The sequence below is a fragment of the Crocuta crocuta genome, unplaced genomic scaffold, assembly GCF_008692635.1.
Source record: "Crocuta crocuta isolate KB4526 unplaced genomic scaffold, BGI_CrCroc_1.0 scaffold189, whole genome shotgun sequence".
Classification (NCBI taxonomy): domain Eukaryota; kingdom Metazoa; phylum Chordata; class Mammalia; order Carnivora; family Hyaenidae; genus Crocuta; species Crocuta crocuta.
Window position 1 is genome coordinate 4,532,111 of NW_027551564.1, and position 26,421 is coordinate 4,558,531.

General features: G+C 36.4%; 1 protein-coding gene across 4 annotated transcripts in view; it reads left to right on the forward strand.

Moving 5' to 3' along the window:
* MYCBP2 (MYC binding protein 2) overlaps nt 1-26,421 on the forward strand; it is a 269,414-nt gene that overhangs the window by 165,636 nt on the left and 77,357 nt on the right. For all 4 annotated transcript variants that reach the window (XM_077750063.1, XM_077750062.1, XM_077750060.1 and 1 more), the window contains exons 45-52: nt 968-1,140; nt 2,851-2,995; nt 5,945-6,157; nt 10,404-10,459; nt 13,840-13,955; nt 18,178-18,275; nt 19,193-19,309; nt 19,984-20,124. In XM_077750063.1, the coding sequence (XP_077606189.1) occupies nt 968-1,140; nt 2,851-2,995; nt 5,945-6,157; nt 10,404-10,459; nt 13,840-13,955; nt 18,178-18,275; nt 19,193-19,309; nt 19,984-20,124 (1,059 nt within the window). The remainder of the gene's footprint in view (nt 1-967; nt 1,141-2,850; nt 2,996-5,944; nt 6,158-10,403; nt 10,460-13,839; nt 13,956-18,177; nt 18,276-19,192; nt 19,310-19,983; nt 20,125-26,421) is intronic.

Genomic DNA, 26,421 nt, shown 5'->3' on the forward strand with positions numbered 1-26,421 from the left:
TTGAACTCAAGTCTGTTTGATTTTAAAGACCATGATTTTTGAAATTGCGTTATCTTGTAGAATGCAGAAGGTATAAGTGTGATAGTAGTGGAAATACTACTTATTTTTCTATGAAAAATACTTTGTTTCAAGATTTATAATATAGTCAGTAAAAATTTCTAAAGTTTTTTTGGGGCCTCTGGGTGGCTTAGTCGGCTAAGCATCCGACTTTTGCTTAGGTCATGATCTCGCGGTTCGTGGGTTCGAGCCCCGCGTCGGGCTCTGTGCTGACTGCCAGCTCAGAGCCTGGAGCCTATTTCAGAGTCTGTATCTCCCTCTCTCTCTGATCCTCCCCTGCTCACGCTGTCTCTCTCTCTCTCTCCTAGAAATAAATAAAAATTAAAAAAAAAAATTCTAAAGTTTTAGCATTTAAAGCAGATCTTTCAAAAATATAAAGCTTGTTTGTCAGGTCAGTGAGAACTAAAATTTCAGTTGTATCTGCCTCTTTTTCTTAATTTTAATTAAGGCTTAGACAGACTAATGGAGTTTATGTGTAGCCACAGTCAGGCTTGTATCCACATGTTGTCCAAGTACCACATGTTGGTACCCATCCACCTAAGAGAGCAAAGATAATCCACCCATGAAAGATGCCAGTAATGAGGACATAAAAAGTGAGAGACCTCCACAGCTGCCTGCAGAGACCTGGCCCAGACAGGTGGGGATGTGACATGTGGAGGGTAGAGCGAGTGGAGATGCACGATCTCAGCCTGCACTGACATGTCACTTGTTTTGGTGGGAGGAAGGAGGCTGGAAGTACTAGCCCATATTTCCCTACTGGAAGTTTGTTTTCTACTTTGTAGGCTACTGGAGCGTGGAGAGAAAATGCTTCCCCGAAAAGGCCTACCTAAAATTGTGTGCAAGTTCAGGAAACTCATGTTATTAAAATTGTATGTTTTAAAATACATGAATATTCTCTTTTACCCAACAGGTGTGCAAAACTCATTCTGGTATTCTTGGAAAGGGTTTAGCTCTTTCTCATTCACCAACTATATTAGAGGCACTTGAAGGAAATTTACCACTTCAAATCCAAAGCAATGAACAGTCCTTTCTGGATGATTTTATTGCCTGTGTTCCAGGATCAAGTGGTGGGAGGCTTGCAAGGTAATGTACTTTAAGTGGTACAGTGACTTACTTCAGGACTTGCCTCACTCTTCATTTCCAAAGAGAAATGAAAGGGAAGGATGTTAAAATGCAGCCTAAAGAAGGTGGTTTATGTGTTTTGAACTTGCTGAAATGTAAAAAGTGGTAAAGATTTTAAAATACCTGTAAAGTATATGGTAGTTGTTAGTTGATTATTTTAAAGTTTCCTATGTGAACTTTTATTTAAAAAGTAAGTGGAGCAAAGGTATAATTGAGAGGTCTAGGAATTTGATAGTAACATTTAATATCTAGACTAAAATTTATCACTGTATTTTAATATGGCTTCTTTTAAAACCTACAAATACAAATATATTTAGAATTTAAATCATTTGGAGTTATAGAGTTCTCATTTATCTTGTTGCTTTTTTTTTTTTTTAATGAAAAGAAAAAATAGTCTGGCTGTATGATTTTACTAGTAAATATAAAAGTCTTAACTTCTTCCCAATTTTAATTTTAAAAATACAGAGATTCCTCTTGAGTTTTTAAAAACCAAAATGGTGACTGGAGAATAGAGAAAGAACTCAGCATCACTGCTAACTTTGTGTACATCTTTATGTAATGCATGACAGAGGTACTTATAACTCATCTCCCAGGACAACTTGGATGTAGATCATGGAATAAATTCAAGAATGAATATCCTGGGGCACCTGGGTGGCTCAGTCAATTAAGCTTCTGACTTCAGCTCAGGTCATGATCTCGCAGTTTGTGGGTTTGAGCCCTGTATTGGGCTCTGTGCTGACAGCTCAGAGCCTGGAGTCTGCTTCAGACTCTGTGTCTCCCTCTCTCTCTGCCCCTCCCCCACTTGTGCACGTTCACTGTCTCTCTCTCAAAAATAAACATTTAAAAAAGATTATCCATTTCTCTTATTAAAAAAAAAGAATGGATATCCCAAAGTGTATAATTTGGCAAAATTTACATGGAAGGGAAGGTAATAGGGAAGATCGTTGAGATACTGCATGAAGGAAGATGGACAGTACATCTTTAACCTAGTAGGTCTCAGGCAAGCAGAATGCCACCTCTCTCACTGCTTTTACAGAGGAGTTGTTCTTTCCCAGGTTTTCAGGCTGGCAAATTCAGACACACCACCCTCAGTTACAGTGAGTATACTGGGACTTCAAATACACACAGTCTGAATTCATTTTCTTGGTTATTTTTTGTCAGCCATAGTTAAAATTTCAAGTTTTCAGATCTTATTCTTATTTTATTTTTTAAATTTTTTTAATGTTTTATTTATTTATGAGAGAGAGAGAGAGACAGCGTGTGCAGGGGAGGGTCAGAGAGAGAGGGAGATACAGAATCCAAAGCAGGCTCCAGGCCCTGAGCTAGCTCTCAGCACAGAGCCCAATGCGGGACTTGAACCCATGAATCGCGAGATCATGACCTGAGCTGAAGTCGGACGCTCAACCAACTGAACCACCCAGGCGCCCTTCAAGTTTTCAGATTCTAAAATTACTTCTATTTATAAAAATATCAGAAATCTCTTGTACCATGTCATATTTTTTAATGAGTGTGTCATTAACAATTTGCAAGGGAGTCACTTGTTGATTGTCACTGAATTGGAAATGAAGATATTATTTGGTACAAGTTTTATTCGTTTGGCCTAATTTCATGTTAATCATTGAAGATATTGATAAATCTTTACTTTTTTGTTTGTTTTTTCATCACTACTAGGTGGCTTCAACCAGATTCCTATGCTGATCCTCAGAAGACATCTTTGATCCTGAACAAGGATGATATTCGTTGTGGTTGGCCTACCACCATAACTGTCCAAACAAAAGATCAATATGGGGATGTAGTACATGTTCCCAATATGAAGGTAATTATATCAGAATTAATAGTCATCAAAGCACTATTATTATTAAAATTTTAGAAAAAGCGAAAATCCCTTTGTAGTACTGTATTTATATTTGTCTATTAGAGGAAGCTGAAAAATTGTTTAAATGACTGACTTACATTAATTAGCACCCAATTTTCCCAGTTATGTTTAAAAAAATTTTTTTTAATGTTTATTTATTCTTAGAAGGAGACAGAGCATTAGTGGGGGAGAGGCAGAGGAAGTAAGGGAGATACAGAATCTGAAGCAGGCTCCAGGCTCCGAGCTGTCAGCACAGAGACTGACATGTGCCTCAAACTCGGGAACCGCAAGATCATGACCTGAGCTTAAGTCGATGTTTAACTGACAAACCACCCAGTAGGCGCCCCTCCCACTTAATGTTTTAGTTTTTGATTTTTACATTTTGCTAGGAGCTATAGTGATGCAAGGGAGGATAAGAAAGTGTTCATATATGCACGCAGAGGGAAAGCCCTTAATATACAGTGATTGAATAAATCAGTGAAGGAACACATTTTAAAATTGTGTATATATTTTTTAAAAGACACAAGTACATTCTGTATTTGGTACTGTTGAAACAACATTTAAAATATAATATTGATATATATTAAATTAGAAATGATGGAGGTTCCTCAAAAAGTTAAAAATGGAATACCCTACAATCTAGTAGACACTATTGGGTATTTACCAAAAAAAAAAAAAAAAAAAAAAAAAAAAACAAAATTNAAATACAAAACACTAATTCAAAGGAATACATACACCCGTATATTTATTGCAGCATTATATACAATAGCCAAATTATGAAATCAGTCCAAATGTCCATCAGTAGATAAAAGAAATGGATTAAAAAATGGATATATATATACACACACAATGGAATGTTATTATTCAGCCATTAAAAAGAATGAAATCTTGCTATTTGCAACAACATGGATGGAGCTAGAGAGTATAATGGTGAACGAAATAAGTCAGCCAGAGAAAGACAAATATTAAATGATTGCATATGTGAAATTTAGGAATCAAAACAAAGGAAGAAAAAAGAGTAGAAGACAATCCAAGAAACAGACTCTTAACTGTAGAAAACAAACTGATGGTTACCAGTGGGGAGGTTAGTGGAGGGATGGATGAAATAGGCGAAGGGGATTGAGAGTACACTTGTGTGATGAGCACTGCATACAGAATTGTTGAATCACTGTATTGTACATCTGAAACTAATATAACACAGTATATTAACCACACAGGAATTAGAATTTAAAACTTAATAAAAAAATTAGGAATACAGGGATTTGGATGGTAGTAAGGAATGAAAATAATCATGTGCTGTATTAATGAATATAATTAGTTGGATACCTTTCCTGAGACATTAATTAATAATGACATTTTAGACACTATTGCTATGCATAAAATGAATCTATTGTGATCTAATCTATTAATGTAAATATCTCATTTAAAACCTTTATTATATTTCTAAAAAAAATGTATATTGAATGAAAATTTGTATAGGCAGTCCCCAGCTAGCCCCACCCTTCCCAAGGTGTGTTACAAAGTGATTTGGTTGTTTGGAGTTTAGAGTTCATTAATCAACAAAATTCTTTTCATTCACAGAGTAGTTTATAACAGAAAGCAGAATACCTGTCATTCTATAGTATTTCAGTACTCTGAGAATATAAGATTGTTCAGTGATTCACTTCAAGGTTCATAGTACAAAGGCAAATGTACTTTTGATGCTAATATACAGTTGTTTAAAGAAATATTAAATAAAAATATATATATGTAAGTAGTGGCTATAATTTAAAAATCAAATGTCTTTAAATTTGAAAGTACTTATTTTTTATCTCCCCCCCTTTTTAATTACATTTAAAGTTTAAAGCTTTTAATGATGGCAGTGTATATGAGCTGAAGAATTTTACCGTAAACTTTGAAACTTCTGTGTTTTAAATATAAGATGGTTTTGTAATATTTCCAGGACATTATGTCAATCCAAATTTCCTTTATTATGTGTTATTTTTTTAAAAAACTTCTCAATAGAGTATATTTTCTTTTGCAGAACAGCTGAAATCAGAATTAGTGTTCAAAATATGTGGAGATTGGGGGGCCTGTATGGCTCAGTGAATTAAGTGTCCAGACTCTTGATGTTGGCTCAGGTCATGATCTCACAGTATGTGAGATTGAGAGCCCTGCATCAGACTCTGGGCTGACAGTACAAAGCCTACTTGGGATTCTCTCTCTTTTTCTCTTTCTCTTTTTCTCTCTCTGCCTCTCCCTTGCTTGCACACATGCACACACTTTTTCTCTCTCAAAATAAAGATTTAAAAAATAAATAAAATATGTGGAAATTGTGGGAAGGCATTATTAACTTGAATTAGCTGCTAAATAATTTAATATTATTAAGAATTTGAGGGGTGCCTGGGTGACTCATTTGGTTAAGCGACTGACTTCAGCTCAGGTCATGATTTCACAAATCGTGGGTTCGAGCCCCTTGTCGGGCTCTGTGCTGACAGCTCAGAGCCTCGAGCCTGCTTCAGACTCTGTGTCTTCCTCTCTCTCTGCCTATCCCCTTCTTGTACTCTGTCTCTTTCTGTCTCTTTCAAAAATAAACATTAAAAAAAAAAGAATTTGAGAATTAAGTGTAGAGTCATTCTACTTTCCTTTCCTGTACTATATTAATGGTGGCATTTGTTTTTATTTTATGTTTTTATATGTATGATTATTTACTCTAAAAATCAAGGCTGCTTTTACACTGTTTTTTCAAGATTCATTCTGTGGACCTAGCTGGAAATCATTCTGGCACACCTTTGAAGGGAATGCCCAAGATGGACCAGTGATCACCTAAAATTGATGGAATTGTGGGTCCATACTTGTAAATTGCTTATTTTAATGTGTCATAGACAATTATATAATAATAACATTTGGTTTTTATAATATTGTGGTTAGGTGGAAGTGAAAGCTGTTCCCGTTTCTCAGAAAAAAACATCTTTACAACAAGAGCAAGTCAAGAAATCTCAAAGGCTCCCTGGCAGCCCTGCAGTAGCTGCACCTTCCAACACCGATATGACATATGGCGGGCTGGCCTCCCCAAAGCTGGATGTGTCATATGAGCCAATGATAGTGAAGGAGGCGCGATATATTGCCATAACAATGATGAAGGTAATTTATTTTACTTGTCAGAAACATTTTCTTTTTCACCATTTATTCACTTAACAAACATTTAAGTGATCCAAATGCAGACACAAAGTTACAGGTCTAGAAAGCTGTCAATAGATACAAAACGTGTAATATTTTTTAAGGATGATTTATTTTCCTCCAAAGAGGATTTTCATTTATTTTTTGGCAATGTCTAGGGAGATTGCCAATAACAGATCAAGTTAATCCAATCAGAGATTGAGATGCTTGAAAACTGAATTTCATTTGCTGCAAACGTATTTGTCTATTTTCAGTTTTCCATTTCTCCTGGGACATAGCCCCTCAGGAATTCAGTTACCTAGGCCTGCTTTAAGTTTTGGGTTCTCTCACATGCCAGCTTCATTTCATTGGGTTTCCTACTTGAGGTTTTCTTGTTCTCCAATGTCTTTAGACAGATTTTTAAAATATGTGCAGCTTTTTTAGCTCCTTTAGGGATAATGTTAGTCTAAATTAGCAAGTTGTGCATTAGTTAAAACAGGAGTTAGGAATTTTACCAGTAACAGAGAGCAGTGGTGAGCCATTGAAGGCTTTCAGTTAGAGCAGTGGCACGGTTAGATTTGTGTTTCATAAAGATCATGGTGGAATATGCAGAATAATTGGACAGATGATCAAGAGGCATTAGACTTAAGTTACTTTAGGAGACTGTTGACATAATGTGGTATGATGTGCTAATCCCTTGAGTTAGTGAGAATAGATTCAAAAGATACTTAGTATCAGTAGGACTTGGTGGCTGAAGGGGATGGAGTAAAGAGAAGGAAGTAAGAATTAAAAGATGAAGTTCACAGTTTGATCTTACATATTAAGATTGATAATGTTGGAGGAAGGGCAGGTTATGGTTGAGGAAGTTAATAGTTTTGGATGTGCTGAGTTTTAGATGACTCTGAAATATCCATGCAAAGATATATAAAAGGAAGTTGGTTGTACAAACTTGAAGTGATCATAGTCTGACCTCAAGAAAAGAACTTGAGATTAATTAGCACTAATTACTCATGATATGTGGAAGTAGATGATAACTATATTCCATGAATGAAGGGAGTGAGTTCCAGGATAGGACCCAGAGAAACACCAGTATTGGTGATTCTTGAACTTTTGTCTACATCAGAATCATCTGGAGCACTTATTTAAAAAGGAAATTTTCCAGTAATATGAAAATTTAGAATCAGTAGGCCTGGAGAGAGGCTCAAGAATTTTCATATAAAACAAATATACAGAGTGATTCAAATTCAAAACCTACAGTTTGAGAAACATTGATTTACAAGTCAGGTAAAAGGAAAAAAAAGCCAAAGAGGTAAGAACAGAGTATAGTTTTGCTGCTTTTCCTACCACTTGCTGTACAGTAACTCATGTAATCCTCACAGCAGCCCTATAAATTACTTTTTTATTCCCATTTACATGTGTGGAAACTGAAGCACAGAGAGAGATTTAGTAACTTGTTCAAGGTCACACAAATGGCAGGGAGTCTGAATCCATGTTTGATTTTCCTGACTTCTTACCCCTAATAATTCATGGCATGTCCTGAAAGTAAAGAGCAGTTTAGGAATAATTAACAGTGCTATGTTGCAGAAGTGAAGCTTTGAAAAGGATCTAGCAACATTGAATTCATCAGTGATCTCAGCAGGAGCAGTTTTAGAGGCATGGTAGGTTGATGAGTTTATAGATGCAGAGGAAGTGAAAGTAAAGACAAGTATAGATTAAGTCTTTCAAGATGTTTGGTTATAAAAAGAAATAGAGGAAATAGAACTGAGTGAAGGCTTTAGAATTTGGAATGAGTAGAGAAAGACTTAGATGTTTTAATGCTGATGAGACGAGAGAGTCGAGAGAGTCGAGAGGAAGGAAACCAGGAAGATAGTCCAAGAGAGATGAAAATAGGGTCTAGAGCTACAGGGGAGGGGTGGGCCTTAAATAGGAGTATTGCCTCTGCACCTTACCGGGAGAGGGAAAAAAATAATTAATACGAATGCTAGTTAATTTGTAGGTTGTGCAACCAAAAGAATTATTTATGATAGTAATTATAAGTTTGAGATGGGAGCAATGAATGTTAGGGTCAGGATTTTGAAACAAAGAGGGAAAAATGAAATGGTCATTGTGGTGAATAAAAGAGAACTGATGAGGAAAAATTTATCAGCCACCCTTGAAGAATCAGATGAAACTGAAGATCGTGTATTAACAGTGCAGTGTGTGTCTATGAACATGGAGAAGGTAATCATTTGGATTGATTTGGCATTGAAGTTTTTTTGCAAGGTAGCTCCATAAATGAATAGTGAGAGAAGGGAGTTCAGCAGATGGTGGTTACAGAAAGGACAGTGGAACCTAATTGGTTTGGAAAAGAAGATCCAGAGAGAGGGAGTTGGGGTGAGAAGGACTGGTAATCTAAAATAGATAAACTAGGGGTCATTGAGGCAGAAAACCCTGGGCAGCCATTTTGTTTTGATTCAGAGAACAATTCTGTGGAATCTCACAGGTCTATGACTTTCAGTGTGAGTGGCTGAAGGAGAGTTGCGGTGAAGTTTGTTGAGGTTGAAGAAACAAGGGAGCTGAAAAGCTGGAGTCTTGGATGAGTTGTCCACTGACTTAAAAAATTCAAAGATAAACATTCACATTCATTTTCCATTTTTATTTAAGGGGTTTACTTTCTAGTCCCCTTACCTCCCCAATCATTCCTTTAGTTTCCTATGAACACGCTTCAGTTTGTATAATTTCTTTTGAAAGTCCAGTTACCAGAACTGGATGCAGTATTTCAAGACTGTTCTCAGTCGCCTAGGGTTAGAGCACTTACCGAAAGTCATTCCCGCACTGTCTTTTGGAGATATCAGTGCATGTTCCAAGAAAGGGATTTTCTTCTATCAATCACTCATTCATGCATACTGTGTGCCACTCAGTAGTCAGCCAAATATTGTGGAAAAATGAAATATGACCTATTCTTTCATTATTAAATGTAATAATCTGTGTTTTGAGGGAAAGTGGTAGAGCAGAAAACATTGTACTGGGAATCTGGAACCCTGAGTTTTCCTGCTGTACCTAATCTTAAGGGCATATTTCTCATTTGTAACTTCTTAGTAGGTGAAGGCAGCCAGGTCTTTTCTAAATCACACTATGAAAACAGAAAGGGTGGGAGGAAGGATGGAGACTTGTGAGTGGTGTGGATGTGCCTCTCTTTATTGTAAGTATAGTAGAGGTTAGAAGTGAATGAACGGTTGCAGAACGTTACCTGAACCTTGAAAGATAATGGCTAATTTGGTAATGTTACAGGGATACAAAAATACTGGGATTATAATGTGACAGTTTTAGGTACCTACAACCCATTTTTGTCTTTGCATTTCACAATAATTTCTCCCAGACTCTTTTGTTATTTTTATTAAGAACAGATTAGTCTACAGGTCCAGTTGCACCAATATGTATATTATGGATTCCTATCCTGTTTGGGTTATATGAATTGTAAATCCCCTTCTCCCATATCCTTGCCCTTTAATAGTGTCTTTGTGTAGGAAAAATCTAAAATTTTAATGTACTCAAAAGATAATTTCTTTTTTTTTTTGCTCTTAATTTGTTGATGGTTTTTTGTTACATTTGGGTCTGTAACACAGCTAGAATTTATTTTTGTAAATGGTGTGATGCAAATAATTGATTTTTTCTTTCTCTTCTGTATGGATAACCAGGTTTCTCAGCACCGTTTATTGAATGTTTTATCACTATCTTAAGAATGTTTATTTCTTTTTTAATGTTTTATTTTATTTTTGAGAGAGACAGACAGAGAACAAATGGGGAAGGGGCAGAGAGAGAATCTGAAGCAGGCTCCAGGCTTCGAGCTATCAGCACAGAGCCCAACCCAGGGCTCGAACTCACAGATCAGGAGATCATGACCTCACGCTGATGTCGGACACCCAACGACTAAGCCACCCAGGCACCCCAAGAATGTTTCTAATGAAGGGAGCTGTAGCTTGTGACGGCTTAGTTACTTAAGTGTCCAACTCTTGATTTCAGCTCAGCTCATGATCTCACAGTGGTGAGATTGAGCCCTGTGTCAGGTTCTGGGCTGACAGTGCAAAGCCTGCTTGGGATTCTCCCTCTACCCCTTCCCCACATGCACATGTGCATTTTCTCTCTCTCTCTCAAAATAAATAGACTTTTTTAAAAAGAATATTTCTAATGAGTTATTGGTCTTGATGGATTTATTTACCTTCCTGGATCCTTATTGGTCTCTTTCTTAAAGGTTTATGAAAATTACTCATTTGAAGAACTGCGTTTTGCATCACCAACTCCTAAAAGGTAAGGATCATTTTTGTAACACGTAGCCAAGACATGTATTGTCAATTGTTCTCAACTAAAATCATCCTGAATTCCAACTTCATTTTCCATAATAGATATTTTATATCATTTTTAAATTTCTAGTAGATTGCACCACAGATTTTATAATGTCTAGATTTGCAAATAAAATGTATTTATTTTCGGTTATAATATTGTCAATATGTTAAATAATAGTAAGGTATTAGAGTAATTAGTATCTAAAAAGATAATACGTTGGCTTGTTAAGAGTTGGTTAGTTTGTTTTTCCATTATTTTTCTTCTCTCCTTCACCTGATGAGTTACAGAGCAGTTTAAAGTGTATGTTGTACTTGTGTTTTCAGTTATGAGGTCTTAATTTTTCAGCCTCTCAGTAATTTTAACTCCATATATAAGCAGATTTTTTGACTTGCTATTTTATTTGTTTGTTAGAAGTACTTTTTTAAAATGAATGCTTTGAAAAAATTATTAGATACAGTTGTACCTTAAAGAGACTACTGCCTCCATAAAACTTAGAAAAAGCTCCAAAGTAATCCTGAAAGAAAATACTTATACATTTCCATTATATCACACATCATATGACTTATAAGAAATTAACAGGTTACTATGACTTTATTCTAATATGTATTAAAAATAGTTTTAATGTATAATCCAGAAAGTTTTCTATAAAATAGCCAAGTTTTGAGAACATACCTTGGTCTAGAAAAAGGGAAGTAACATTCTGTGTTCAGCTTAATTTTACTTACAAAATGTCCATATAGTGAAAGCATGTGATTTTTATAAAATAAATATGAGCTGTTACAGATTTACTGCATGTTAAATAAGAAGAAACTGGCCATTTGCCAGTAAATAAATTTCATATATGTTTGATATTTTAAACCTAATTAAAATAGTCTCCTAAGTCAATAGATTATTTATTCAGTTAAGCAGTTAAGCATCTGCTTCGTGAAAGGCACTGATACAGGCTCTGGAGTTCATACTTTCATGAACAAAATAGACAAGGTACTGGTTCTTGTGACATTTACACTCCTGTAGAGAAACATACTATAAATAAGTAAACAAAATAGGAATAATAAGTAAGGTTATTTGACTGAGAGTGATGGGGATGGGACAGGCCACCAAAGTATTGGGTGACAGGAGAGGCCTTTTGAGGAGGTGGTTTTTGATTGCAGCGCTGAATGGTAGTTGTGTTAAGATTTGGAGGAAGGTCATTCTGCATAGAGAAGATCTAGGGTGGATGGCACTAGATGTGTCTGAGGAACAGAAGGAGAGTGGAGCAGGGGAATAGTGGGCAAGAGGAAAAACGGTTAAAGGTGAGGTCGGAGAGCTAGATGATAGCCTTGTTCTATAGGGACTGGTACGCTGTGTTAGAGAGTTTGAATTTTCTTCTGTGCAGATTAATTTGGTGGGTTTCAAGCAGGAGAGTGAGACACTATGATATATAGTTTTTAAAAGGTCATTCTGGCTACTCTTTGAAGAATGAATTGTAGGGAAGCAGAATTGGGAACAGAGAGATGAGTCAGACACTGTTAGGTAGCTTAGACTAGGGGTGGGTGGGAGTTAGAAGTGGAAATGAAGAGTGGATGGATTTGGGATATACTTAGAAGGTGAAGCCGATAGGGGCGCCTGGGTGGCTTAGTCGGTTAAGCGTCCGACTTTCGCTTAGGTCATGATCTCATGTTCATGGGTTCGAGCCCCGCGTCGGGCTCTGTGCTGACTGCCAGCTCACAGCCTGGAGCCTCTTTCAGTCTGTGACTCTCTCTCTGACCCTCCCCTGCTCACGCTGTCACTCTCTCTCTCTCCTAGAAATAATAAATTTAAAAAAATTAAAAAAAAAAAGAAGGTGAAGCCGATAGGCTTGCTGCCAGAAAGGAAATAGGAAGTGAAAGAAAGATGAGATCCAGAGTGATTGTAGATTTCTTTCTTCAGTTTCAGCAATGGTATAGACTATTTAGCAGTATAGCAGTATGGGAGCTGTCCGACTTTGGCTTGCAGACCATGTTAGGCCTGTTTTTGTAAAGAAAGTTAGGTTAACATAGCCTTACTCATTAGCTATGTACTGTATGTGACTGCTTTTCACACCACAAAGTAGAGTTAAATAGTGTGACAAAGGCTGTTTAGCACATAGACTGAAATATTACAGAAAATGTTACTGATCTCTGGTATAGAGTATCATAATTTTTATGAAGACCAAAGAGTCTGAGAAATGAGCAGGTGTTTTTATTTTTATTTTTATTTTTTTGCTCTGTTTTGTTGGATGCTGGGTGAGTAGGAAATAAGAGTTCTTCTCTGGATATGTTAAAGTTGAGATGCCAAGATGCCTTTTGGTTATCTAAGTGGGGATATTTCAGTTTGAAATTCAGGGGAGAAATAAAATTTGTAGTCATCTATATAGAGATGGTATTTAAAGCTGAGGAATGAATGAAAGATCAACTAGAGAGATGCTGTTGAAAAAAAAAAAAGACTAGACCCTAATTCTTTGACATTGCATAAGTTAAGGAGTGGTCAGAAGAGAGACAGCCAGTAAAACACTAAGAAACCATGGCCAGTGAGGAAAATGTTGTAAGAGCAGAAAGAATAGATTTCCAGAATGTAAGAGATGTCAACTATCATACGCTACTGAGAGATTGCTGAGGATAAAAAAATGACCATTGAATTTGGGGTCATTGATGACTGACATGAGCAGTTGCAGTGAAGTGCTGGCAACAAAGGCCTAATTGGGATAAGTTGTGGAAGACAACTGGAAATGAGGAAATGGAGAGAGTGATTGTAGACAGTTCTTTAGATGAGTTTGATATAAATGGGAAAAGACATGAGACCTTATTAGGTCCCTTATATCAAGGGATATTTGAGGTAATATTTAACATGGGAGATTCTGAAGTTGGTATAGAAATGAGATGGAAATAGAAATTATTCAGGAAAGTGGGAGAAATTGATGATGCGTGAGAAGGAGAAAGGTAATTATAGCGTAGAAGTATTGATGGAATGAGATTCATAGCACAAATGAAGGGGTGACTTCGAAAAAGACCCAGGGCACTTCTTGCATTATAACAGGAGAGAAGGCAGAGAAATAGAAAGTAGGTTTATTAATCTGACTGCATCTTTGCAGTTGTATCTAATTGCTTCTGTTTCTCACTGAAAAAATGATGAGGTCATGATCTGAGAGTAAGGAAGAAGGGTGATGGAGGCTTGAGGAGAGAAAGAAAAAATGAAATTCAGTCATTTTGGAGGGTAGGAAAACATACTATCACAGGGCAATAGGATTGCTATTCATTGTAAGTAATAGAATTAGAAAGTATCTTAATGATGTTAACAGCTGTTTAACCAAAAGTAAATTTTCCAATATACATCTTATTTCTTTCCAGACCCAGTGAGAATATGCTGATCCGTGTCAATAACGATGGCACTTACTGTGCAAATTGGACTCCTGGGGCCATTGGACTCTACACTATTCATGTGACCATTGATGGCATTGAAATAGGTATTCTTGTTTTGTTTTGTTTTTTAAGTTATGGTTAGTGCAAACAACTAAACAAAATTGTTTTTCTGTTCTAATTTTCTCCTTGCATCATAGATATGGACGGTTTTCATTACTTGTTTGGGGCTTCATTTCCTCCTTTACAATAAGTACTTAATTAGTACATTCATAACATCTCAAAAGTTTGTAATAATTTACAGTATCATTATAGCCCTTATGACGCCTTCCCTCCGTTCTCTAATGTGACTGGTCAGGTATGATCTTTGCATCGCTAGATTTATAACTGTATGAATACCTCATTTCCCCCTCATGGTCTATCTGCCTTCCTTTCCTGGCTTAAAGCAGAAACCATCTCATTCCTCCTTGTATCTCCCAGTCTAGCTCAGTGCCTAGCACAAAATGGCTGCTCAGTAAATACTTGTTGAATGAATGAATTTTCTTTATCTACCATTAATTTTGAAAACTATATTGCTTTTCCTTTCGGCTTTAATCTTTTACTTTTCTTTATTATTAAACTATTTGTATACTAGGACAACAGCAGAACAAGAAAGCTCTGAAAAATGTTTATCAATATGAATTCCTTTTAACACTCTTTCCTGATGTTTTTCAAGAAAAAGGGCTTCTGGGGCTCCTAGGTAGTTCATTCGGTTAAGCCTCAGACTTTGACTCAGGTCATGATCTCACGGTTTGTGAGTTGGAGGCCTGCATCAGGCCACACCCTGGCAGTGTAGAGCCTGCTTGGGATTCTCTCTCTCTCTCTCTCTCTCTCTCTCTCTCTCTCTCTCCCTCCCCCGCTACCCTACTTGCTTTCTCACATGTACTCTCTCTCTTTCTCAAAATAAATTAAGAAAAAGAAAAAGGGCTTCTATGATGAGGTAGAGGCAGAAAACCTAAAACTCTCATTTTAGAAATTCCTACAATTCACGTATAATCCACATTAACAGGGATTCTAAAGTGCCATGAAATTAAGAATCTTGTCTAACTTTGATTAACCCTTTTCCTGAGACCCTTCGCATGTAAGGAAGAGGAAGTCAAGGTAGAGATGAAAGCAATTACTGATTAACATTCCATCAAAATTCCCTTTGGGGAGCTCTGGTTTAAGAAGATTGTTTTTACAGTGAAGGTAAAGAGGTACTTTATGTTAATATAACTGTGTAGAATACATATTAATGTAAGTACATAGAATCAGATATATCAAATTCACCTATACTGTTCCAGACACCTTTATCCTCAGTCTTTGCTGTACTGTTCTTTACTTCAACATATCCGTAAAGCCTTTAGTTCAGCAAACTTTAGTTGGTTCTAAGTAAAACATTGTTCTAGGTAAGACCATTCCTGTTGAGGCTTAACAACTTACTGATGATTGCAAAATAGAATGGGCAAACAGAATTGGATGAAGAATGTAAGTAGTGACACGCGAGAGGTAAAAATTAAGTCAAAAGTGGAGGTAGTCAGGAATGGCTTCATTTTACTAATAGTGAGGTGAAGAAAGCTGATACATAGTAGATAAAGTAAAATCCACTTATATTTGGTTTTTGAAATGAAACTGAAGGAAAAGATTCATATTGACTTAACATCGTCCATTTTCTTTCCTGTCTTACAAACTCTACTCTCTCCCAAGGTGACCAAACTATCAGTAGACTGGGACTTGCTTGACCATAAGCAAGGACAGATAATAATTCATTAGGATAACAGTGACATTAATAGCTAATACTTATCAAGCACTTAATATATGTCTAGCACTGCTTTATGTACACCTTATATTTTAAGTCCTTTCATTCTTACAATAGCTCAGTGAGAGAGGTGCTGTTATATAGAGGAAAACAGAGGCACAGAAAGTCAGACAATTAGCAGCAGATACGAGAACAACCAAGACAGTGTAACATGAGAACCCCAGCTTTTAACCACAGTGCTGTGCTGCCTGCTGGTCAGAATGGTGATTGGTGTAGATGATGAGGGGTACTGATGTTGTAATTTGATCTGGTGATCTGGTGCAGTGATCTGATGTTGTAAGATAGAATTTAATCTCACAAGGGTTTCTACTTTTCTTTTCTTCAGTATCATTTCGTATAAATAGGAGCCCCTTCTCTTTTCCTTGAACCTCTGAGACACTCATTTGGGATGTTAAGGCCCCTTTTCAGATACTTCCTTTTTTTTTTTAAGTTTCATTAACTAACACAGTGTAATATTAGTTTCAAGTGTACTGTATCTATACAACATGCAGTGTATCCCTTAATCCCCATCACCTATTTAACCCATCCTACCCACCTTCCCTCTGGGAACCATCAGTTTGTTTTCTATAGTTAGTCTGTTTCTGGGTTTGCTTCTTTCTCTCTTTTTTCACTTTGCTCATTTGTTTCTTAAATTCCACATATGAGTGAAATCATATGGTATTTGTCTTTGACTTATTTTACTTACCGTAATACTCTCTAGCTCCATCCATGTTGTTGCAGATGGCAAGATTTCATTCTATTTTATAGCTGAGTAATAATATTGCACTGTGTGTGTATATATGTGTGTATATACATATACATATACATACCACCTCTTCTTTATCCATTCATCAGTTGATGGACACTTGTCCCATTTCCATAATTTTGCTATTGTAGATAATGTTGCTGTAAACATAGGGGTGCCTCTATCCCTTTGAATTAGAACTTTTGTATTCTTTGGGTAAATACCTAGTAGTGGTATTGCTGGATTTTACGATAGTTCTATTTTTAACTTTTTGAGAAAGCTCCATACTGTTTTCCAGACTGGCTGTACCAGTTTGCATTCCCACCAACAGTGCAGAACAGTTCCCCTTTCTTCACATCCTCACCAACACCTGTTTTTATGTTGTTGACCTTTTTTTTTTTAAGTTTTTATTTGAATTCCAGTTAGTTAACATACAGTGTAATACTAGTTTCAGGTGCTCAGTACGGTGATTCAGCACTTCCATACAACACCCAGTGCTAATCACAACAGATGCATTCTTTAGTCCCCATCACATATTTAACCAATCCCCCTACCCACCTCCCCTCTGGTAGCCATCAATGCAATCTCTATAGTTAAGAGTCTGTTTCTTAGCCCTTGTTTTGTTTTGTTTAGCTTTAAAGTATCAATCACCTTAAAAAGACAGAATTTAGATATTTGTTTTATTTGTTTAAATTGTCTGTGGGGGCACCTTGTTATCTCAGTCACTTGAGTGTCTGACTCTAGATTTCAGTTCAGGTTATATGATCTCATGGTTTTTAAGATCAGTTCTTTTTTTTTTTTTTTTTAAAAAATANTAGCTGTCATTTCTTCTTGGAGTTTCTTTGGAGGAGAGCTCTTTTGTTTCGTCATTTTACTTAGCTTTCCAGCTCTTGTTAGTTTTAAAGACCTGTTGTGCTCTCTGTACCTATGAGCGCTGCTGTATCCAAGATGACTCTTTGACTGTCCAGGGCCTATCCTTTCAGGGAATGTTTTTTGAATGGTATCTCCTGGTCTCCCTTGTTAGGACCTTGGTTATTTTATTTTCCTATTTGTAGTGATATTTGGGACTCTCCACCTTGTGTACTCTGGCTTCTTTCTTGAGGTAGCCGTTAGAAGCCTTTCTCAGTGGATTCTGCGTCCTTTTTCTCCCAATCTCTGAGGTTTCATAAGGTTTCCATGGCTTCAGATCTTTTCCGTGTGATGTATGGGCGTGGGTGCAAGTACAGAGCTTCTTACTTCTCCGCCATCTTGCCCCTCCCATCTAAGATCAGTTCTTAAGATCAGTGACCTCTCAGGTTCTGTGCTGATGGTACGGAGCCTGCTTAGGATTCTCTGTCTCCCTCTCTGCTCCCTTCCCTTCTCTCTCTGACTCCCTCTCTGTCTCTCTCTCTCTTTATCACTCTTTCAAAATAAATAAACTTAAAATAAAAATAGTCTGGGGGCACCTGGGTAGCAAAGTCAGTTGAGTGTTTGATTTCAGCTCAGGTCATAATCTCTTGGTCTGTAGGTTTGAACCCCACGTCGAGCTCTGTGGTGACAGCTCAGATCCTCAGGTCTGCTTCAGCTTCTGTCTCCCTTCTCTCTGTGCTTTCCCTGCATGTGACCTCTCTCTCTGTCTCTCTCTCTCTCTCTCTCAAAAAAAAAGAAAAGAAAAAAGAAAAAGCTGAAAAAACTATTAACAGAATTGTCTGAATGTACACAAAGTTAGGTTTAAGGGTCCTCTCTCCTTGTATTCACAAATGTTACAATTCTCTTCCTATTCTTACAGATGCTGGCCTAGAAGTTAAAGTAAAAGACCCTCCAAAAGGGATGATACCACCAGGAACTCAGCTGGTCAAACCTAAGACTGAACCTCAGCCAAATAAGGTTAGGATAGAATAAAATCAGAACCTGAGTCAGTCAGAGATTGATTTATTAATTTTCTTCATTTATGCTGCAAGGTGGTCATCAGACATCTAATATTTTAATTGATTTCAGTTTTTGAATTTTAAATATCCCTAAATAAATTTGAAGAGTATTTTGTGATAATTCCAATTATTTCTAATTTATAGAACCTGTACTTTTAAGCTGCTTTGTATAGTGCCATAGTAATTTCTAGGCCCTGTGTATTTTCTGTTATTGGAAGTGTACAATTAACAAAAAGTTTACTGAAATTAAGTGCATAAACTTTGCAAGGAAAGTATCCCATGCTGTTAAAAAATAATTTCTTCACATCTAAAAAAAATAAATTTAGGGATTTTGGTAAACTCCTTATTAAAAAGGAAATACTAGGAATAGAATTTCTATCATACCTTTCTAAAAGGAAAAATATGGCTCTTTTCTCCTTTTAATCATGTCTTCAGAGTTTAGAAAAGAAGTTAAAAATATGTACTTTTTAGTACTTATAAAATTCCGTTGTTATAAATAAGCCAGTGTTATTTGCACAGAGAAAGCAACTACAAATAATTTTGGAAACTTTCTCTGAATTATAATACTTTCAAATCTGTTTAATTTTCTTACAGTTTATAAGATCTCTATTCTAGAGCCACCTGTGTGGCTCAGTCGGTTAAGCGTTCAACTTTGCTCGGGTCATGATCTCATGGTTTGTGAGTTCGAGCCCCACATCAGGCTCTGTGCTGACAGCCCAGAGCCTGGAGCCTGCTTCAGATTCCATGTCCCCCTTTCTCTCTGTCCCTCCTCCGTTCACATTCTGTCTTGTTCTCTCTCAAAAATAAATAAAAACATTTTAAAAAATCTCTATTCTGTGATTTTGTATCTCAACAGTCTGTCTTTGCCTTTCCCAGGTTCGAAAATTTGTGGCCAAGGACAGCGCAGGACTCCGTATCCGTAGCCACCCTTCCCTTCAGAGCGAGCAGATAGGCATAGTAAAAGTCAATGGAACTATCACTTTCATTGATGAGGTAATTTGTAAAGAAATACTTGGTAATAAATTTTGGACAGAAAGTTTTTGCATTGTTTGCATAATGTTACTGAATTTTCTGTCAGTATGCTTTAATTGGTTTGGATAGTGTTTGGAAAGCTGTTTTGTAGGATGTGTTCATTGAGTTTCAAATACTTTATTATTTTTTTTATCAACAAAAACATAACTAAAACTATATTTTTAACATAAAAAACTCAATTAACAAGTAGAACCTGTACAAGTATTCACTAAAAATGGGTACAGTTTTTCTTAAATATTTTAAGTGTTATTTGTTTTTAAATGTGTTCATCATATTGCTTTAACTTTGGACAGCGTCTCTAGTAATACAGCCAAGAAACTTATGATTATCAAAATCTAAATTGAGGGGAGGAAAGAACTTATGTTCTTTAGAGAGACACATTTTATATTTAAGCTCTCTTAAAGTGTGATTTCTTTGCACTTTTACTCCTAAGGGACATTGAGTTTTACTGTCTCACCATGTGAATTACCACATTGGTTGGAATCAGAGTTCTCTTTTACTCACCTACTGCAAAAACTAGATGCTTAAGCTTCATGTCCACCATTATTTGCCTGCTGTGTAGCCCTGTAGCCCTTGCAAGCCTCCTAGGACTTAACAGATGGGCATGGCTTGTTGTTGTTACTTATGTCTTATAGATCCACAATGATGATGGTGTGTGGCTGAGACTGAATGATGAGACAATAAAGAAGTATGTTCCTAACATGAATGGTTACACTGAAGCCTGGTGCCTATCCTTTAATCAACACCTTGGCAAGAGTCTTCTGGTCCCTGTTGACGTAAGTAAAAGGTGGTTTTAAAAAGCATAATAGGTACACTGTATCCTCATTACAAGGGCTTTCTTTAATTAAGGCTTTTCAGTTCTGAGGTAAACCACAACTAAATAACTTTTACTTTGTAAGTGCTTGAATTCATAAGAGCTTCTGTGTAATGAAGGTGGAGTTTGGCAAAGCTAAGGACTAGTGCTTATTATGACCCGTCACAGGCAGGAAGTAGTAAATTAAAACTAGGCCTTTAGAATTCCTTTCAAAGATGTAGCGAAAGAGAGTAGTTTTCTGTTTTTTCCCTTTCTTACTCACACTGCTGTTTGGAATGAATTCCAAACTAAAAGTTGTGAACTCAGTATTACCATACATTCAAAAAGATGTATAACATATTTCTGTTGTATGTTGGCAATTTGTAGTTAGTTCCCTGTGTTTTGTCTAAGTTTGAATCTTTTCTTTCTTGGCTTATAATACTATTGTGTAAAAATGAGACACTTAGTACCAATGTCCAAAAATTGCCACAAATAAAGTAACTTATAGCTCTATTTACAGTTAAACAGAAATACATGATTTTTCTTCCTTTTCATCACTATCAAATGCATGTACTCCTTATGACACTGTTCATAAATAGTGCTGGTAAAATTTTATTTAAAAAAAACCTTAGTATTGTAAACAGTTTAATTTCTTAAAAATCCACATATAAAGCTAGCTTATTTTATCAAACCATTCAATATGTTGTTTCTTTTCCTCTTTGATAGTCCAGAATAATGTGCTCTGTCCAAAGGGGTAGTTCTAAAAGGTGATTCTTTGAGGAAAAAAATAATTGAACTTCTATTTCTATTTATTGATCTCATACTTTATAATCTTTTATATATGTTTTGTAATAGTACAGTGGGGAGAGATATATTTCTGTGTAATTTTTACTAATATGTGATAAAGTTTAGAGAATGTTAGAGTACTGGTTTACTGTAGTTAAGCTAAACAATGACAAATATATAATTAAAATATATACCTTTGAATAAATATACCAGATATTCTTTCATTTTCCTCAGAATTGCATCTACAGTTAAAAATGAAATGGATTTTGGGGTGTCCGGCTGGCTTAGTCACTAGAGCATGTGACTCTTGATCTTGGTTGTGCGTTTGAGCCCCATGTTGGGCGTAGAGACCACTTGAAAATAAAATCTTAAAAAAAAAAAAATGAAAAGGATTTTGACCCTATGGAAAGAGGAACTAGTATGGAAGAGAAATAATAATTCTTTACTATCTGTGGCTAAAAGTGTAGTCTTAAATGGCTTGAAACCATTTTCCATTATCCTAACCAAATATTCCTCAGGATTATGAAATTTATATTTTCAGTGAGCTAGCATAATAACCATTTTGTTGTTTTATTGACAGTTTATTTTTAAATTTTTGATTAACTTAGACTTTTTGTATTTTCAGTCCCTGATAAGGCATTGTATTAAATTATCTTTACCACCTCTCCCACTCCAAAACTTTCTTCTTAATTCTTTTGTTTGCTCATTTGAGGAGATGCTTTCGGAAGAGAAAGATATTCACACAGATGAAATGAGACTAAACAAAAATAGAAAGGTGGAGCAAGAAGTGCTGTGTGTTGAAGTTTTAAATCCCATGGTTTCATTGTGGAACAGTGGTGTTTTGTTATTTGATGCTCCTAAATCCCATTCTAGAGACTATTTATAGACAACAGTCTTACTGAGGTCAGAGAGAGAAAGGCAGTAACAAAAGTGAGAAAGAAAGCTAAATGGGTGAGCCATACAAATACCTTATGGTAGGTTTTCACTGGAATGTGAAAGAGGTTGTTACTGACTTACTTGAAAAAATCTAGAGGCCGAATAGTGAAGATAGACAGTAAAATGACATGGTGGTATTTTCTAGCCTTTGTTTTGAAGAATGACATGAGTTCTATTTAGTGTAAATAACTCAGAATGCCTGGTATGTTTGATAAGGCTGAGGTTTTTAGTTCCTTTATTTTAAGGATGGTAGTGATTTGAGATCCTTATAAATTAAAAGAAAAATGCCAGTAAAAAGGGGAAAATACAGATGTAGATAAGACATTTGAAGACTGAAAAAGGAGGAGAAATGGAATTAAGGGCATTTTTGGAGAGTCGTTTTGTGAGGGAGGGGAGGGGATATGTATGGCAGTAGGTAAGCTTTTAGGGATCGAGGGAGAAAAGGAAGAGGTTGAAGAAGAGCATGATTCTTATAAAATAAAAGACAGGAAAGGCATCAGTTGAGATTGAAACAAATGAATTAAGTTTGAGGGTTTAGAAATGCAGTCAAGGTTTAGAATAGCATTTAAGAGAAACTAATGGATCTGAAGAGAAACTACTTGTTTTTGGATTAGTGGGCCCTATGGACCCAGTGAGACCACTGGATGTATCAATTCTGGATGCTCTTCCTCACCCATAGCCCTAAGTGTCCAGACTCAGAAGTGCCAAGAAAGTAGATTATAACACTGGCTAGAATTTTGGGCTACGGTGACAGAAAAATAGGGACAAGATTTCAGATGCTGATGACAGAGGACTTGAAATCACCAACCATGGAATCCAGCCTCAGTTAGAAATGTGACTAGACAAGTGGAGGGTCCAAGGGGCTTGGAGGCATAATAAAATCCTAGAATGATGTACGAGTGCAGTCAACTTAAAGAGCTAGAAGGATAGGCAGTTTGTGTGATAAAGTAGAATATTTGGATTTGATTTCATAGTTAGAGCATCTAACTGAATGATACAGCCCGTTAATGTGGCCATGAGCAGGTAGCTGAAGTAGAATGGAAGTGAAAGTCATTCTGACTGCCTCAGTCTAAGAACTAAAAGGCTCAGCAGTTGGGCCATCATCCACATCAAACCAAAGACACAGATGATGGCAGCACTGTGACCGGCAAGGTTAAAGATGACAGGTTTTTTTTACCACGGAGGGAAAGGTCAGTATAAAGTCATCGGACAAATGGCAGTAGTTTGGTGCTGGTTCTGAGAGAAGCATAGAGCAGATTTAATATAAACGTACTAGAACAGGTAGATGACAGAAGGGTTTATATTTTATGTGGTCACCAAAAATGACAGAGGGGATAAAACTAACTGGCCTAGGACTCCAAACAGACCTGGTATGAAGTTGCTTCAGTGCAGCTATTGTAGATGAGGACCCACACAGTCAGCCTGCCATGGGTGAGAACAGACTCGTTTTCCAAGTTTTTGTCTGTAAGGACCTGGACGGGCCCCTCACATAAGGAATACATTCCTCCACAGGGTCAAATGTGGATAGGGGATGGAGGGAATAAGGATTCCATCTCATCCTCTCAGGGAACAAATAAGCTAAATAAATGTACCTTTCTACCTCTTCATTTGCATCTCTTACTACATTTACTGCTGGGAAAAGAAATATTCACTTTCTACCTGCTCTCCCTTTCTCCTTCAGTCCATTGATGAATAAATCAACTGTAATAAGGCTAATAGTTATAAAACAATATTCAGTTATGAGAGAGAACACAGCGAGATACAAAAATATTAGAAATAACCATGGACAGGTGCCACCAACCTAAAAAGATAAAAAAAAAAATCCTGAAAAGTTGCCTTCTGCAATCTTTACATCTACCTCTTCAACCTTTTCTAGTTAAAATAATGTTGCATTCACATCAATGTGTGTACCTTACCTGAATCCTGACACAAACTGTTGGGGTTGGTGGGGTTAGGATTAGAAATTTGAACACTGACTAAATATTTGATGAACTATTTTAAAAATCACCATAAGTAACCCTATTTAGAATAAGCTTTAGGGGTGCCCGGGTGGCTCAGTCAGTTAAGTGTCTGACTTCAACTGAGGTCATGATCTCGCGGTTTGTGGGTTCAAGCCCCATACTGGGTTCTGTACTCGTGATGTCATCGCGGACAGGTACGGTAACTAACTGTTGACCTGCCTAATAATGCTTCAGTGCTTTGCCGGGAATTGATGGCAGTTTCACTCAGTGCAAATGTGACTTTCACTCTGTTTTAGCACATTAGTAATGCTCCAATACAGAGATTAAGTAGAATTGATTTTCATATTATATATAACTGTATTTTTTTAAATATTTTTTGATCTGTGGTAAGAACAGGAATAAATATGAAAAATGCAGAACCTTTATATGAGGTGCTGCTGTTCTGTTAGAACTTTGTGCCCTTAAAAAAAAAAAAAAGAACAGAAAGAACTCTGTGCCCTTTTTAGAACACAGTGTTCAATTTTACATCTTGGAGTCTTTGTTTATGTTATTTCATTTGTCTAGAATGCTTTCCCTTCCTCTTTTTTTTTCCCTAGCTTTTTTACTAAATTTTCCTAGTTGACCAGGCTCAAAAATTTCTGTTGCCTTTGTCTTCTCTGTACTTCCCAGTAATGCTGTAGTTATTAATTTATTAGTTGTTCATTTAAGGACTATTGACCCCTTATTAATGTACCAAATACTAAGATGGGAAGTAGGCATTGAGTGAAGAAGGGGAGGGTAGGGATAGGAAATCAATAAGATGGAATGCAGTTCTTGCTCTTGGAGTACTCACTGTATAATGTGTGACAAACATACCACATTCAAATAATTAAGTTGCATTGTGATAAGTTACACAATAGCTTCACCTAGGAGGTGATATGTGAGGAGGAAAAAAGTCTTGAAGAAAGGTTGCCAGGAAAAAGTAATGGAATTTGTAGACAGAGATTCAAATGTCCAAAATTATGGAGGCCTGCACTGTTTGGAAACTGAAAACTAGTTGATAAGGATTGGGGGTGGGAACCTAAGTCCTGGGGAAATTAGGTTTTCCTCTCTTTTCTCCTGTCAAAGTAGAAGAGCTCTACTTCTTACCCATAATGTTTAGTTTGTTTTTCTTCCCTTCAGCCCATTTATATTTGTATACTTCTTACTTCTCTTGTTAAGCTCCTTAAGGGTAAGGACTCATGGGGGCGCCTGGGTGGCTCAGTCGGTTAAGCGTCTGACTTCGGCTCAGGTCCTGATCTCACGGTTTGTGGGTTCAAGCCCCGCGTCGGGCTCTGTGCAGACAGCTAACTCAGAGCCTGGAGCCTGCTTCAGATTCTGTATCTACCTCTCTCTCTGCCCCCCCCCTGCTCATGCTGTCTCTCTCTCTCTCTCAGAAATAAACATTTAAAAAAAAAAAAATTTAAGGGTAAGGACTCATGAAGAATCCCTTCTTACTCATATTCTTTTCTTCCAAAGTGTTAAATATTATATTTTACTCACAGTAGGCTTTCAGCATTTGTTGAATACTACATTTAATTGGCATTTGATGATTGTGCTGTTCAGAATTATGCTGCTGCTTCTCATTTACTTGTTCTCTCATTTAATTTCGTTATGACGTGTAATGTTATGTATTTTATCATTCTTAATTTTTCTAGTGTCAGTAGATAGCTACTCTCTCAAAATCACAAGTAGGAAGTAATAGAGAGATAAGGATACATATGGTCACAAAAGGATAAGTAAATATAGCTATAAAAATCATCTACTTTAGGTAGAACTCCCAAATTAAATAAATGAATATTCATAACCTTAATGGTTGAATGAGGATGAGTACTGTGATTCATGTTGAAGATGACATAGGTCAGTCTGAGAAGGCATAAGACATAAAATGTTGATTTTTTAAATTAAAATCCTAAAGATTTGGAAGCTACAGAATTTAAGCTAATAGAACGTTTCACACATTGAGGAAAATGTAAGTAAAAAAAGAGGGAAAATCAATTCCGTGCCTGATAAGGGACACATTTGACTGCCTAGAATAAAGCTTACATTTTTTTGGAAAACAAGTTTACTTCTAGGATAGGAGATATGAGTGATTTAAAACTTATGACCCAGTTCTTTGGATACTTTGTCAAAAATGACCTCTTCCAACATTGTGAAGGTTGAGTGGTAGAGGGTATATCAAGGAAAGTAAATGATACCAGCATGCAAGTATTCTATTCTAAGGTATCTTTATAATGCCCATAGTGTCTGAATTGGAGAAGCAGCTCGTGTATCCAAACATCTCCATGCATCTATACAAACCACTTCTTTCCTACATAGGCTGATTGATGTTCACATACAGAAAGTAGGTTGATTTCTCCAAATTTTAGGGATTCCAAGATATGGAGGAGAGTTGAAGGGAAAATATCTTTTGGTAATCTCTCTGATAGCATTACCCTGGGTAATTGGTAAAATTAGCAAATGTTTCTCACATTTTATGTCACAGTTTCATTCTCGTGGGTTACCTGATGATGCCTGGTGGCCACAGCTTTCACATACCCCGAATCGCTTGGTTTTGTTATATTAATAGATTGGTGTAT